The 14,496-nt window shown below is 37.2% G+C and overlaps 1 protein-coding gene across 2 annotated transcripts; it reads right to left on the bottom strand.

Moving 5' to 3' along the window:
- Positions 1 to 3,263: 3,263 nt before the first annotated feature.
- Positions 3,264 to 10,046, bottom strand: LOC147857335 (3'-5' exonuclease-like). Of its 2 annotated transcripts, none has more exons than XM_087328677.1 (6): positions 9,583 to 10,046; positions 7,665 to 7,859; positions 7,131 to 7,261; positions 5,944 to 6,123; positions 4,196 to 4,306; positions 3,264 to 3,722 (listed from the first exon to the last, which is right to left on the bottom strand). In XM_087328677.1, the coding sequence occupies exons 1-6, from the start codon at positions 10,040 to 10,042 to the stop codon at positions 3,678 to 3,680; spliced, it is 1,122 nt and encodes a 373-aa protein (XP_087184803.1). In that variant the 5' UTR covers positions 10,043 to 10,046; the 3' UTR covers positions 3,264 to 3,677. The 2 variants fall into 2 exon arrangements, 1 of the variants encoding a protein (XP_087184803.1); XR_015530627.1 differs by having other exon boundaries at positions 3,700 to 3,722; positions 4,196 to 4,309.
- Between the last annotated feature and the right edge of the window lie 4,450 nt (positions 10,047 to 14,496).

Here is a 14,496-nt window from a genome sequence, read left to right as displayed (position 1 = left end):
AAACTAAAGAGTTATAGTAAAAAACATATTTTAGAAAGGAAATGGCTTTATAGTAGGCCTAGTTTCATTTCCATTGAAGTCTCTCAAGAAGCGAGAGGTCAAAGGGTTTCAATGTGGATGTGACCTGTGGCCCGGGAGGCCAAAGAGAGAGTAATTAAGAGATTCCATAGTGTAATTACTTGTAATATAATTCCTCCTCTCCTTGAATAGCCACATCTTGATGTTCCATTGTGAATCAATACAAAACAATCTAATTGATTATGCCATGTCAAGGTGCTATCATTCACTTAGTAATCCCCCTCACAATCATGCATAAATTCATGTATTGCACAATCGACATGGAGTAAGACATTGCCTCAAGTATATAACATGTTTGGGTGTGGGAACTCGGCATAAGGCATCACTCTAAGTGTTGGTGTCATCCTCCCAAGCACGGCATGGAGTAAGATTGTCTTTGGATAATCTTAATTTAGCTAGCATTTGGGTATCTTAAAGAGTTATGTTTGTTTGTACCTATTTTATGGGGTACGAAGAGCAAGAGATTCCTCGTGAATGCAAGTTAGTTTACATTATCAAAACTCACGGCATCCGTAGAGGTGAACTATCAATGGAGCCCATGAAGCTTTAGAAAGCAAACTTGAAGTATCAAGTTGGGTAAAAATATTAGAGCTTGAGAAGGTCAGTATTGAATTTACCAAACAACCATCAATCATCTTGATAGCCAAGCAATCACATATACCATTTCAAAACTAATTGATAAGCTAGGCTAACATGAAGATACGAAGAGATTAGAGTTGAACTTATATCAAGATAATATCCACATGAATGATAGTGTACAACATTAAAAAATTTAGATGAATCCAAGCTTAGCTAGAAAATCTAAAGAGGGAAATCTACAAGTTTCTATGACTAGGATTTATCACCCCATCCACAAAAGCAACATGGTTAGGCATGTCAAACACTTCTGTGCACCTAAACATTGGTCAGAGATGAAGGAACACATCTCGTGTTAGGAAAAGAGACAAAGGAATAAAGGCAATGACAGTAGAATAGATATATAAATAGCTTAGTGTGAAAAGGTCGAAGGGAATTGTAAAAGCTATAAAAGACATTTACATAAGTTTTTTTAGCTAATTCCAATCATTTTTGGAACTTGAGGTAGAGCTTAAGCCTTTCCCAATACCTAATTCCTAATTACGTTATAATCGATTCTCTAATCTAAGAAGCTTAAGCTTTGGGTCTATTGTAATTTGTCAAGGTATGCCTTAATACCATTAATCATGATTGTTTTTGTGTTTTCTCTTCTCTTTCCTTGACCTCGTATTAAATGATGAAAGGTAATTAAGTAAAGTTAATCTCAATTGTGTGTATTTGGTATTAGTACTAGAGTTTGCTTGGTCTATTCCTTAGTGCTTGTAATAGGTTTAGAAGTGTATTGACATTAACATTAGAGTATGTATACTTTGTACAGACCTTGTAGACTTAGGCTCTAGGTTATTTAGCTAAGACTATCTAGAACAATGCGAGGAAAGCTTGAAAAACTTTCCCACAAAGCCCAATAGTTATATTGCCAAAGAAAAATTTAAAAACTTTGTGTACATGTTCACCATTAGAAGTTGAATGTATCAACAATGTGTGAATCATCCCCAATACTCCTCACATATGCGATATTTAATACAATAACAAGCCAGTTTAGGATGGCACCCAAACATTAAGAAAGGACAACATTTCTCAAAAAAGGTAGTGTTCATAGGAGTTTTCATAATCATACTAAAAAACAATCATTCAACATTTCAAAGGATCATATTGAGGTATATGAGCTATCATTGCAAAATTTATGCATTCCTATTCTTTTGTTTTATTTGGCACAATGACTAATAACCTTAAGCAATTCACAATATGTTTTTAAAATTATAGAGAAGTGCAATTGAATCTAATATTTGAACATATTCATCCACAATAACAAGTGAAATGGTAGTTAGCCAACTAGAAATAATTGAGTAGTCTGCACTAAAACTTATTTTCAATGTCAATAAATTCAATCACTCACTACATGCTACAAAAGAAGTTCACATTCCAGAGGAATCGTGGGAAATAATTATTACTTGGTGACCAAATCGGCTGTAGATGGGAAGAGATGGATACTAATCGCACATACCCGCAACCCTACACATAGTGCTATACTAAACAATCCTCCATCAACAAATGACAATGCATGCTATCAACATTATTGAGGATCAGACGCAAACCTGGGAAATGACATTCTTCTTAGATACCAAATACCCATACATGATGCACAAAATAGGCTGGCTGTACAAATCAAAAGGTTTTGATTTTGAGAGAAGTGGGTGTCGAAGAAGGGCACAAAACAAGCTTTAGTGTAGATGAGTATTTCAACATGAAAAACAACATATCCTAGTGAACAAGGGCGCAATTTATTGTCATTGTATGGGGAAGGGATGGCAATGAAAATAATAGCTAATTATACAAAGGATGCATGCCTTCATAAGACAAGCCTAGCAATGCAAGAGGTTGGGACTACCAATAGAACACCCAAGTATGCCACACTAACCAACATTACCACTTTAACCATTTCAAAACCAAGGTGGTCATTTTACCAATGGCACAACTGAACAATTGGGGTTTAATGTGATCATTCATAAGAACATCATTTGCTGTATGTAATCTTAAAGACTACTCAAAAGAAAATAGTATTCAACTTTGCAAACTATCAGACAATAAGTAGAAGGAAATCCTTGTCAAAAGTCCAAGGGATCACAAACAATTTCATTAAAGCAGATCTTAAATGAGTTTTCACTTCATAAAATAATGGGGAAAAAGCAATGAATCTATTTATGCAAGAAGTCATAGCTAACACCAATGCCACAAGCACAAAGAACAGCATGAGTAGTACAGCTGTGCCACGCGTCTTCATTCAATTAGATTACAAGTGAAGATTACAACTGTCTATTTGAGCAAACATAAACACGCAGACCACCAATTACAGAAGGCATTGGAAGACCTAATATGTTGGGGAAAACACAGAAGGGCAAGCGTTAACACCGCACGCAAGATAATGGCAATTCCCTAAACAGTCGGATAACGTATTACATTCGTGCCCCAATAGAGTTATTGCACTTCATTCCTGCATAGTGTTCAAACATTTGAGTGCTACCTCAACAATATACCTGAATGCATTCACACACAGCTCACCTTATAACTTCTCAAGTTTGAAAGGCCAGGCTGCAACAGTACCATGGGAATAGGCTTATAAACCATATTAAAGACTAGCTCTAATTGTTTAGGGGTAAGATAAGTGATATAAGAGAAAATATTTAGTTGCCTTCATTTTCCAACGAACTAATGCAATCATTTCCCTGCCAGAGCTTGTCAATATTTGGTTTAGTGATAGAAAACAAAATATTTAGTCACATTCATGTTCCGAACCACTAACACAAGCATTTCATGGCATAGCCTATCAATATGATCGCAACTTGCTCCATAGGAATTGCTTTATCGTAGTGTTTTCCCAATCTTCAGCCAAGCCAAATCAATGCTTCTAATCTTTCTCGTGAGATTTGCAAATGGCTGTTAAATAGAGCACCGCATATCTGTATATTTTGTCATTTATATGCTCTGAAGTTTTAAAGTCATTCTGTCTCCAATAGCAAACCACATCAATAACTTTCAAGCTTTTGAGGATCTGGAAATGTCAGGAGTACCTGCACAAAATCAAAATAGACCACATTAGTAATTTCTATTATGATGTTCCATTATATCTATTTGACATCATATCTCTCTCTCCCTTCCTCTCATAACCGAGTGCAGCTCCAAGTACATTTGTGAGTCTTGAGTTTTCACATTCTGAGCTCAGCAGCCTTCAACCTTCCAGCTTGCTTTCCCTACGTGGTCAGCCATGATATATGCCCAAAACATTCATCTGAACTTTCAAGTACAAAATTTAATATTTTTCCAAGAAGATAAAAGAGAAGGTAATGATGTCTCTAATAGCATCTTATACCAAATCCTTAAACCTGACTTCAGTGAGTATCTGACCCAGAAAATAAATGCACAACCAAAAAGCTCGTAGTACTGAACCAAAAAGCATTTGTCTTATAAACCTAAAATTTGTGTACATTCAAAAGCTGTGTTTCTTGCAACACTTGAAAATCAATAACAAACGAATGTTGAAAACCTGGAAAAGATAAAGGGATGCAAATGCATCTGTTGCAGCATATTCAAGTTGTAGTCCTGACAATTCACTGACCTCCCAATCACCCATTCGTATGCTTCCAGACTTCTCCACCTACTATAAGTTCAACACAAATCATGCCCTTAGAAAATTTTATTTATTAATCATGCATGTCCAAGGTCTACCTATGAAATAAAAAATCATCCATTCTCTCAAGATCATTCATTTGAACGAATTTGTTATAATAAGTAAAATAATTAAGGTGTTCTATTTGTTTGGTAAAAGCTTAAGAGTTGTCATTTGTTATCAAACAAGCACAAGCACCACATGAACACACTGGGCTTTCATCACATGAATAATTCTGGAGAATGTAATTTAATCATTTTGACCAATCTATAATCATGGGCAAAGACGTGTGATTTACAAGGAGAGGAAGCTATTAAAAGTGGGGATCTATTTTGATACGAAATCTCACTAACATAATTGGATTGCATGGCCTGGTCCTAAGGATTGTGTGAGCCTCAATGAGTCACTATATTGACAAATTGAAAGGAGCCTGAAAAGTTTTGCATCATTTCTCTGCTGCTCTTACTAAAATGATTGTAGGGCATGGTTTGGGTCTTGTGTGAACCTCAATGAGTCACTATATTGTCAAGTTGAAAGGAGCCTTAAAAAGTTTCACATCATTTATCTATTGTTCTCATTAGCATGATTGTAAGGCATGGCTTCGGTCTTGAGGATTGTATGAACCTCACTCAGTCACTACATTGCCAAATTGAAAGGATCCTGAAAAATTTCGCTTCATTTCTTTGCAGCTCTGAATCTTGAGTTCAATATGGTGCTGATCACATTGGGCGAAATTCACGGACAAAATATCTACATTGATTATTTAACTACAATGTTTGAGTCACTTACTCCGGGTATTTAGAGCAATTTCTGTTTGCTTCCTCTAATAAGAGGTAGAGAACCAGTAAAAACACTCATGATGCTCAACTTTAGATATGTTCGCTATTACTTGACGTTCATACTATGCCAAACACTGAAAAGTAATACAGCTGCTGCTGCTACTTTTATAGACCAGTATAGAAAGTGTGTTTCAAACTCTCAACCAGGGCAGACCATACTCATGCAAAGTGATTTGAGAAGGATTCACATCACAACAAACTAATTTCTATTATGGTTTATTCTGTGATTTGAGGATGTGGAGGATTACACCTACTGATTCCCCTCCTTCATGGCAAGGTCTCGCATACATTTGCAACATAGTAGTGAAAGATGATATTGTTATTGCAGACTGAAACCAGCCAAAGAAACTTCCAAAGAATGGTAAAACTCCAACCGAACCACTAAGTTTATTTAGTTTCACTATCAGAGAAGCATTATATAAATGATGAAAGATCTACATGGATTTCCATTCAGTATGACCTAATTTCACATTGTCTTGAACAAAGAATTTGACACATCAAATGGAACACACTTGTAGTTGACTCCCAAAGAGATTGGGAAAATAATCTGAAATAGCAACCTATCAACTGTCTTTCCATGCAAGTTAAATTAATAGAACAAGATGGCACTTCCCAGATCTTTTTTAAGATGAATTGAGCATAATCTTCCTCAAATACACATATAATTGATTTGTTGTGGGACCAACCAGGGGTATTTGCGGAATACAGAAACAATAGGGGTATTTGCGGAAATATAGAAATTTCAGGCAGTTTAAAAATTTTCTCTAGAGAGACTATGTGCCTCACCTGCTTGCCAAGAAGCTCTTCAGTAAGTGAAGACAAACTCCAACTCTTGGTTGAAGTGGTTACATTGTTCAATCCTCTCAGCTTGAGATTTGCAAGGCCACTAAGGTCCTTCACTCCTTTTACATTCACTCCATAATCTGATGAAAGCTTGGCTGCATCACCGTGTGCACACACCCCAACCTGCCAAAATAGCCAAAAAGAGGTCATTGTTAGGCTGTATCTCAAGTTAATGTTTTGTATTAAATCTGTAACTAAATTTTGAGATAAGAAATTCCTACGGAGTGAATGGATGGTTCAATTTCTGACAGCCATTCCTTCTATTTTCAATTTATTCAAGTTGAGTTCTAGTTTATGTTACATTTATTTTTATTTTACTTTATGTTACTTGTGTTTGTGGCAGATGGATGGGTTTATCCATTAGGGCTAATAACTGAAGGTTAGTTCCTCATTGTACAGATGAGTTGTATTTACATATGATGCTCATTAGGAGCACATGAGCTGGAGCTCCCATTGTATCAAATCCTTTGTTGTAAGCTCTCTTTACTGCTCTGAAATTTCTAATATAGCTCTCTACCTTCTCCATTATTTACTATGTTGGAAATTTGCCTATGCATTCTTTATTTCCAGGCAATAGTTAGCATGGTATCATGGCCATAGAGGTTCTGCGCTTGCTATTCAACAAGAGTAGGGGAGGAAATCAAGCAGCAACTAAATAAGGTCTGTAAGTACTTGTTCTAGGAGCGGAGACGGCTTCATAAAGTGGTGTTGGAAGAGGGTGTCCTGGCAGGATGAGGCCTCGACTGCCAGTAATGTCAAGGGGGAATCTTGACCGGATGAACTACATGATGTGAAGTTCAAGATGTCCACCATGTTGAAGTTCACATCAGTGTGAACAATAGATTACACAAGAATATGGAAGCCCTGTATGCAATTAATTACTTCTGGTATCAAAACTTCTGGCATCGATTACACAGGAATATGGAAGCCCTGTATGCAATTGTCGTAGGGACAACTGATTTGTGTTGACAATAACTCAACACATGACAAAGATTCGCTCTTTTCTAATCATCGCTTTTTGGGTATCATTGATCTGATTATTACTGAGACTCACTCACTGAATTAATTAAGTTTCTCTCTTAATAGTCATGATTGCGAGTTGAGAAAGCCTCTATTGAGACAACACTAACCTTGGCAACCAACGGGTCCTCCAGAATATTTTGCAATACATTAGGTATGCCAGAATGTATAACATGAAAAACATAGCAATATTCTGCATCTATACATAGTTGCAACACAGAAACTTTGCGCCGCTGAGCTCCTGCATTTAGAAAAATACACGAGCCAAGCATAAGATGACAGTTAAAAAATAGTTACAAAATCAAACCAACAATCCAAATGACGATTGTATATATTGCACAATTTTATGATTTTAAAGACTATGAATTTTTCTTTTCTGGATATGTCCTATAATTAGATGGTCCAATATAAATAGACATCCTATGTTTTGTGTAAATTAAGAGCATCGCCTATTGAGGAAGGAAGTCAAGAAAATTCCGCATTGCCCAAATAAAAAACATCATCGGAAATTATGTGATATTGGAGGCTAGTAAGGTTATAGTCCAGGCATACATAACATTATTTGAGAGGGCACTTTACACTTATCACAATCTAGCTTCACGCTATCAGTTAAAATAATGAGATATTATGACAAAGAATTCCACCTCTTTTGAAAATGACTTTCCATTCAGTATCAAATCCAAGAGCAACTGAAACGTCATTAGCCGAAGCTTTAAGCGCCTCTACCTGTCTCATCAGCTGCTCAGCATAACTTTCAGCATCTACTCTTGTGTTACTGTAAATTATTTCACCTTTGAACTGTAAAAATGGTAATCTGCATTTTGTAACTGCAGATCGTCCTGCAGGGTAAATAGTACAAAGAAGCAATATTTCATGATTTATCACAATTAGCGAGTTCGAAGCAACTTGACAGCCTTCTATTGTTAGTGTGTCTTATCCCTTCCTTCTGGATTGTCAGTTCCCCTTATCTTAAATGTCAGTCTATGTCTATTTTGAAAAGCTATTTGTGAAGTGTATATGCATGATGGAAAACATAGTTGAGCTTTTTCATTATTTTAAACAACTCTATATTTTGTATTGTCGAAAAGAGAGTCCTCTTATTTCAATACTTCTTCTCTTCCACTCACTATCACACTGCAAATATCTGCAAATAAGAGGTGGTACATCATAATTGTGGTCAGTTTATGTCTATTTAAAAAGCTATTTGTGAAGTATATATTCATGATGGAAAACATAGTTGAGCTTTTTCATTATTTTAAATAACTCTATATTTTGTATTGTCAAAAAGAGAGTCCTCTTATTTCAATACTTCTTCTCTTCTACTCTCTATGACACTGCAAATATATGCAAATAAGAGGTAGTACATCATAATTGTGCTGTGCCACAAAAACGTGATTAACTTCTTAGTACTGAATTGGGCATCAATGTCAAAGAAAAATACAATCAGAGATAAGAATGGTCTATGGAAAAGCTACTACCTCATCAAATCTATCAATGGCTTTCATTGATGGCAGGCACAGATTGAACACTTATATCTTGGTATTCCAAGCAGTAATATGTGAGATGGAGGTTGAAGGAGGAATCATAACCCCTCCAAATGGAATGATATGAAGAAGATGCAAAGAAAATAAGATACCTTCAAGTCAGGCAAAGCTACTATTTCATCAAATCTATCAATGGCTTTCATTGATGGCAGGCACAGATTGAACGCTTATATCTTGGTATTCCAAGCATTAATATGTGAGATGGAGGTTGAAGGAGGAATCATAACCCCTACAAATGGAATGGTATGGCGAAGATGCAAAGAAAATAAGATACCTTCAAGTCAGGCAAACTACTCCATATATGGTGATGCTCAAAACTATCATGAGCCATATTGAACTAGAGGTCCTATGTGTTCAAAGCAGATGTCGTGGAGGTGCACCATTCCAGGAAAAACAAGGTTCTCATTGAGCACACAATACAAGCATGGTGTGACACATGGAATATACTGAAAGCCAGACATATAAGCATGCTTGGTGGATAGATACACTTGTGAACTAATTAAAAAGCGGATGCACGGAAAAGCAGCCTTAAGCACACAACTGTACCACATCTAACCAAATATTGACATCCCCATACCATTCTGGATTGCCTATTTCACACTTTATCCCAATGGATATGGAGCCCATGGATATGCCACAGACACCTGAGTGGCAGGACACTTTTCAACATCATAGATTACCCAATCCACCAACCTCTCACTACTTCACACCAATTTTATTGCAACAACCCTCACCTTTTAGGCACATAATATGAGCACTGTACTTAAGCATGGAATCTACCTTATAAAAAATATGAGATGCATGTGTTGAACCTCAAAACAGTTTTAAGACTCCCATAGTTCGTTTTACCAGCCTTCCAAGGATGATAATACATCATCATCATCATAGTCAAACATCTTATGTGTTCATTCATAATGCCCGAATATTAAATAAGGGACAATGCATTACGCTCTGTTGTGCCTTAATACTCTCTCTTTTTCTTTTCAGTTTTTCATCTTAGTTGATAAATGTTACTCACCTCTACAGCTAGAAGGCACAATCCCCCATGGAAACTTCTCAATCCCTTCTGTCTCTTGCAAAGGAACTTTATCAGACAGGACCTGGTTCCCAGTCACATTCTCTGGTTTGAAAGAAGTGCGATTATCCTTTGTCTCCTCTTCTATAATTTCTGAAACTTTCGAAGAGTCACGATGCAGAGATTGATCGGATTGTTTTTTCCAAGAAGGGAGTCGACGAGTACCAAGAGGTCTATTTCTCAGGTCGGCTCCTGGAAATTCAAAATGGTTACCGTCTGATGCAAGATTAGCCTCTATATTCTCCTCCTTCGGTTCTTGGCCTGAAGATGAGTTTTCTCTTTCGGGAGGTAGCTTCGCTTTCTTCGGGTTTGTGGCTGCAGATTCTGCAGCTTCAATGGCGAGCTCGAGAGCTTCGAACTCTTCGTGGTCGACGATTTGAAATGGGATGCAGAAGAACTCCATTCCTCTCCTGACCCTCCAAAAACAACTAACCCCCCCTGAAACTCTTTAAATGCGAAAGCGAGATGACACGTGGCATCCACGTTGGCACAGCACGGCCTGACACGTAGCGTCCACATTAGCAAAACCAAACATGACACGTGGCATCCACATTCGCAAGACGAACGATCACACGTGGCATCCGTGTTGGCGAGTCATCAAATGACACATGGACACATCCCCTCCCTGAACCCTCCAAAAAAACTACCCCTAAAACTCTTTAAATGCGAAAGCGACATGACACGTGGCATCCACGCTGGCACTACATGGGCCGACACGTAGCATCCACATTAGCAAAACCAAACATGGCATGTGGCATCCACATTGGCAAGACGAACAATCACATGTGGCATCTGTGTTGCCAAGTCATTGGGGACACGTGGCCTCCCTGTTTGCAAGTCATCAAATGACTATTTAAGCTCGAGTGACACGTGGCATCCATGTTAGCAAGGCCTGCAATGACATGTGGATCCACGTCTGCAACGGTGACATGTGGAACCCACATCAACAAGGCACAGGGCGACACATGGCATCCATGTTATCAAGACCCAACCAACAATGCCACGTGGCACCCACCTCGGCATCGCATGGGGTGACACATGGCCTCCATGATGGCAACTTGCAAGTGATCGAATGACATGGAGCCTCCATGTTAACAAGTCATCCAATGATGGTATTATAATACTTCAATATGACACGTAGCACAACATCACACGTGCTACCTCGCTTTTGCACAAAAGATTTGATCAAATGGCTGAATGACCAAAAGAGCATTATTTTCTCGTCAATATTAATCCTCAACTAATGCATCCACATTTCCAAATTGCGGGGCAGATGCATTTGGCATTGATGAGGTGATTTGTGTCCTCGCATGTGTCATCCATGTATGTAGAAAGTTTCTTCATGCAAGAAAAGTTGAGATGGGACAATTTACCGAAACATCTAACAAACACTATTGTCGTTAAGATGTCTGTTTCGTTTATCCTTTAGGGTAGTTCCTTTGTGTTATAGCTATATATGCTACCACATTTTACTTGTGAGATGAATGGACAAATCACAATGGGGACTATTTAAAAGCATTATATTTGTTTGATCGTTGTTGAGATTCCCCCCAAAAAATAGTGAGTTTTTTTTTGTTCTTTGTGAGCACGATTGAAAGAAATGATCTCCTCATAGTTGATCTCATCACTTAAGTGTAAATTTCTAGCCATAAACAACGATTGATCATTTATTATTCAGTGAATGGATGCCATCTTCTTCATGTGGACGAGTGTTGTTTATGCACTCTAAACTATGGGCAATGATCACACATAGTATTATAGGAAGATGATTTCTCAAAATATTTTGGGTCCTTTTTTGAGGGGAATCTTTGAGTCAAAATTTAAGCAACACTCTCGAGGTTATATTTTACATGATCCTAAGAAATTACAATCCACTTCCTCTTACTTAGAGCGAGAAATCATGATCTCCAATCCAAAAACATTACTATTATATACCAAACAATATATTATTTTTCTCCAAGCCCATGGGATCTAACAAATGACAACATGTAGATTCATTGATTTTCCTTATAGAAAGTACTTAAGTTTAAAACAACTTAAACCAACCTACAATTTCCATAAAATAATCCCATGCCTGCCACCCACTTCAAAAAATAGTTGGCAAGCTAGATTGAAAAAAGTAAATGTTCAAATCTATATTATCTAGCAAAAGAGATGTGCAAAGAGAGGTTGCACAAAGGGTTTATGACCTTAATACAAAGTGGATGGCATTATAATTCAAATGGTAACTAACCTTCCCCACCAAACCTATTCTAAATTATAACATGCTCAGTAGTGGGATACAAACATTCTTGGAATTTTAGAGGCCATCGCAAATCACCCTTTAGTTGACATTCTTAGTTTGCATGGATCATTATTGGCCTCTCTATAGACGTTAAAAATATCTATAACTATCTATCGTGGACGACAATGATATGAATTTACATTTTCCACTCGGTCATACATGTGAAATGGTACTTACAACATGCTTAGTAGCGGGATACATACATTCTTGGAATTTTAGAGGCCATCACAAATCACCCTTTTGTTGACATACTTAGCTTGCATGGATCATTATTGGCCTCTCTATAGATGTTAAAAATATCTATAACTATCTACCATGGACGACAATGATATGAATTTACATTTTCCACTCGGTCATACATGTGAAATGGTACTTACAACATCATTCACTTTATATATGGCGACGTGGACACTAATCTAAAATATATTTTCCCTCGTGTGGACATATGTGAGTGACAATGATTTTGTGTACAGAGGTTGTAAAAATATAACAATGTACCAAAAATGTTTAAACTCTAAGGTTAAAGTTTTGATGTTCACAAACATGTATTGATTTTTTACTATGAAAAAGCAAAGCTATTATTGAACAAACATATGTGGTGAAAGGAGGACATGAAAAATATACAAGTACAAACATATGTGCTAGAATAACAAATCTGGATACTTATATTCTATGATGGAGTGACTAGAGGATCCAACAACCCTAATGAAACCATAGTCCTATAATCTATTGTTTTGTTGAGAACTTGAATATAGTAATAGCATGTATATGTACGTGTACTGGGTTTTGTGGAGCTAGTTAAAATACGTATACTCAATTTTATATTTTGTCCTAGGTAGGACAACTTGTCACCTAGATAGGAATCTAATTTTCAATTAGGTATGAAATGATTTTTGGCTATAGCTATTGTAATATATAAAATCTATGAGTTCTTTGTCATAATGTCAAATGTTTCCTAGAACTCCTCCAAAAAATTTATGTTTCAAGGCATTGCATATATTCATTATTTATTCATAAGTACATTGCCTCTTGCTAGAAGAAAACGATTGTTCATCAACTTACGAATGTTGGTAAAGAAGCTCCTTTGAATATGATGATGATATTAACCCCTCTATCATGATGCATTGCAAGACATTGTTGCAAATGTGGTCATCTGTAGTATATACAAGGAGGAAGTCACAAATGTCATTTACACAAGGAATCCACGTGGAATAATCAATACATGAACTTTTGGCTTTCACAACATGAAATTTCATTGTCACGAGGCAGCAATGCTTGTAAGTTGTAATATCATGAACCTTCAATTCCTATAAGCTTGCTAATGTTGGGAGAAATTGAGAGCTTTCAACTTCCCATTATTTTTGTTATCGTCTTCTTCAATCATATTAAATAAGTTTCCCAAATCTTTGGGTGCATAATCTAATGTTCACCGCATCTAAGATCCAAGACGTTTGCTCAATCCTTAGTCCATGGTAACCGCTGGTCCAACACAAATCCTTCAATTTCCACATGACCTCATATCCAGGTTTGCATGATGTTCTACACCAGAGTTTAGTGCCTATAATGGCTCTAATTGGTAGAGTGACTTTTGTAGCCTTCATGTAAAGAGAGATGCACTGGAAACCGAGATCAAGACAAAATGACCACCATAGGATGTCCGATGGGTCATTCATCTTCAAGGACTCGTGTCGCGGCACATTATATATGTGTGGTCATGGCACATTACATTTATGTGTATTGTGTGTGTGTGTGTGTGATAGATATGTATAGAGAGAGAGTCATGTCCATGGTGTAGAATGAATCTCGATTCTCATGTATATACCCTAAATGAAAGGTGGATTGGAAATATGAGATGAGTTGAATATTGTAATCTCCAAAGGAGAGGGATGCATTAAAGAGAAAATACCAAGTGTAAGTGAAGCAAGTGGGTCCTTCACCACGTCAATCTTGGGCACAAAAGAGAGAGAGAGAATGTTTCATTAAACATGGGCATGTGGGAAATTGGGGGGACCAAAATAGGCCAAGCAGAGAGAGAGAGAGAGAGAGAGAGATTCAGCCCATGAGGAGGAGAAGAAGGTGGTGGTGGTGGAGAAGGTCTTATCATTCTTAAGGAAGGGCTACTCCCTTTGTGTGTAAATGGAATGATTAATGGAGGAGCAATGATGAAAAAAAACCCTAAATATGAGAAGAGGGGAAGGGGCGGGGGGGGGTGTATGTGTGTGAGAGAGAACATGCCGTACAAATTGTGTGTACGGGAGCAGCAATGGCTCGCACGGATCATTCAAGAGTCCGGTTTCACACTGTAGGCACTAGGGACGTTCCTATTGACCGTGTCACCCCATACATAGCACTAAGCACATACATGCATTCACCCACACATCACATGCATGCATCCATTCTTCACCTACATACATACATACACACAAGCGAACAAACAAACAAACATACATACAGCAAACAAACATGCATACAAGCTAGCATACATACATACATATATACAAACCAACATACATACATACATACATACATACATACATACATACATACATACATATATGTATACATACATACGT

This window comes from Azolla caroliniana, unplaced genomic scaffold (assembly GCF_043228905.1).
Source record: "Azolla caroliniana isolate FFs.n. ecotype wild unplaced genomic scaffold, voAzoCaro1.0.p SCAF_12, whole genome shotgun sequence".
In the NCBI taxonomy this organism is placed as follows: domain Eukaryota; kingdom Viridiplantae; phylum Streptophyta; class Polypodiopsida; order Salviniales; family Salviniaceae; genus Azolla; species Azolla caroliniana.
Note: the sequence above shows the minus strand (reverse complement) of the source record. Positions and strands in the feature narration are given on the sequence as shown.

What these genes read in the sequence shown, in the direction of transcription:
- LOC147857335 (XM_087328677.1), bottom strand. Translation starts at nt 10,042, where the DNA reads ATGGAGTTCTTCTGCATCCCATTTCAAATCGTCGACCACGAAGAGTTC. An exon ending in TGTGCCTTCTAGCTGTAGAG is followed by an intron (nt 7,860 to 9,582) that starts GTGAGTAACATT and finishes TTTACCCTGCAG; the next exon opens with GACGATCTGCAGTTACAAAA. An exon ending in CATCCCTTTATCTTTTCCAG is followed by an intron (nt 3,723 to 4,195) that starts GTTTTCAACATT and finishes GATTTTGTGCAG; the next exon opens with GTACTCCTGACATTTCCAGA.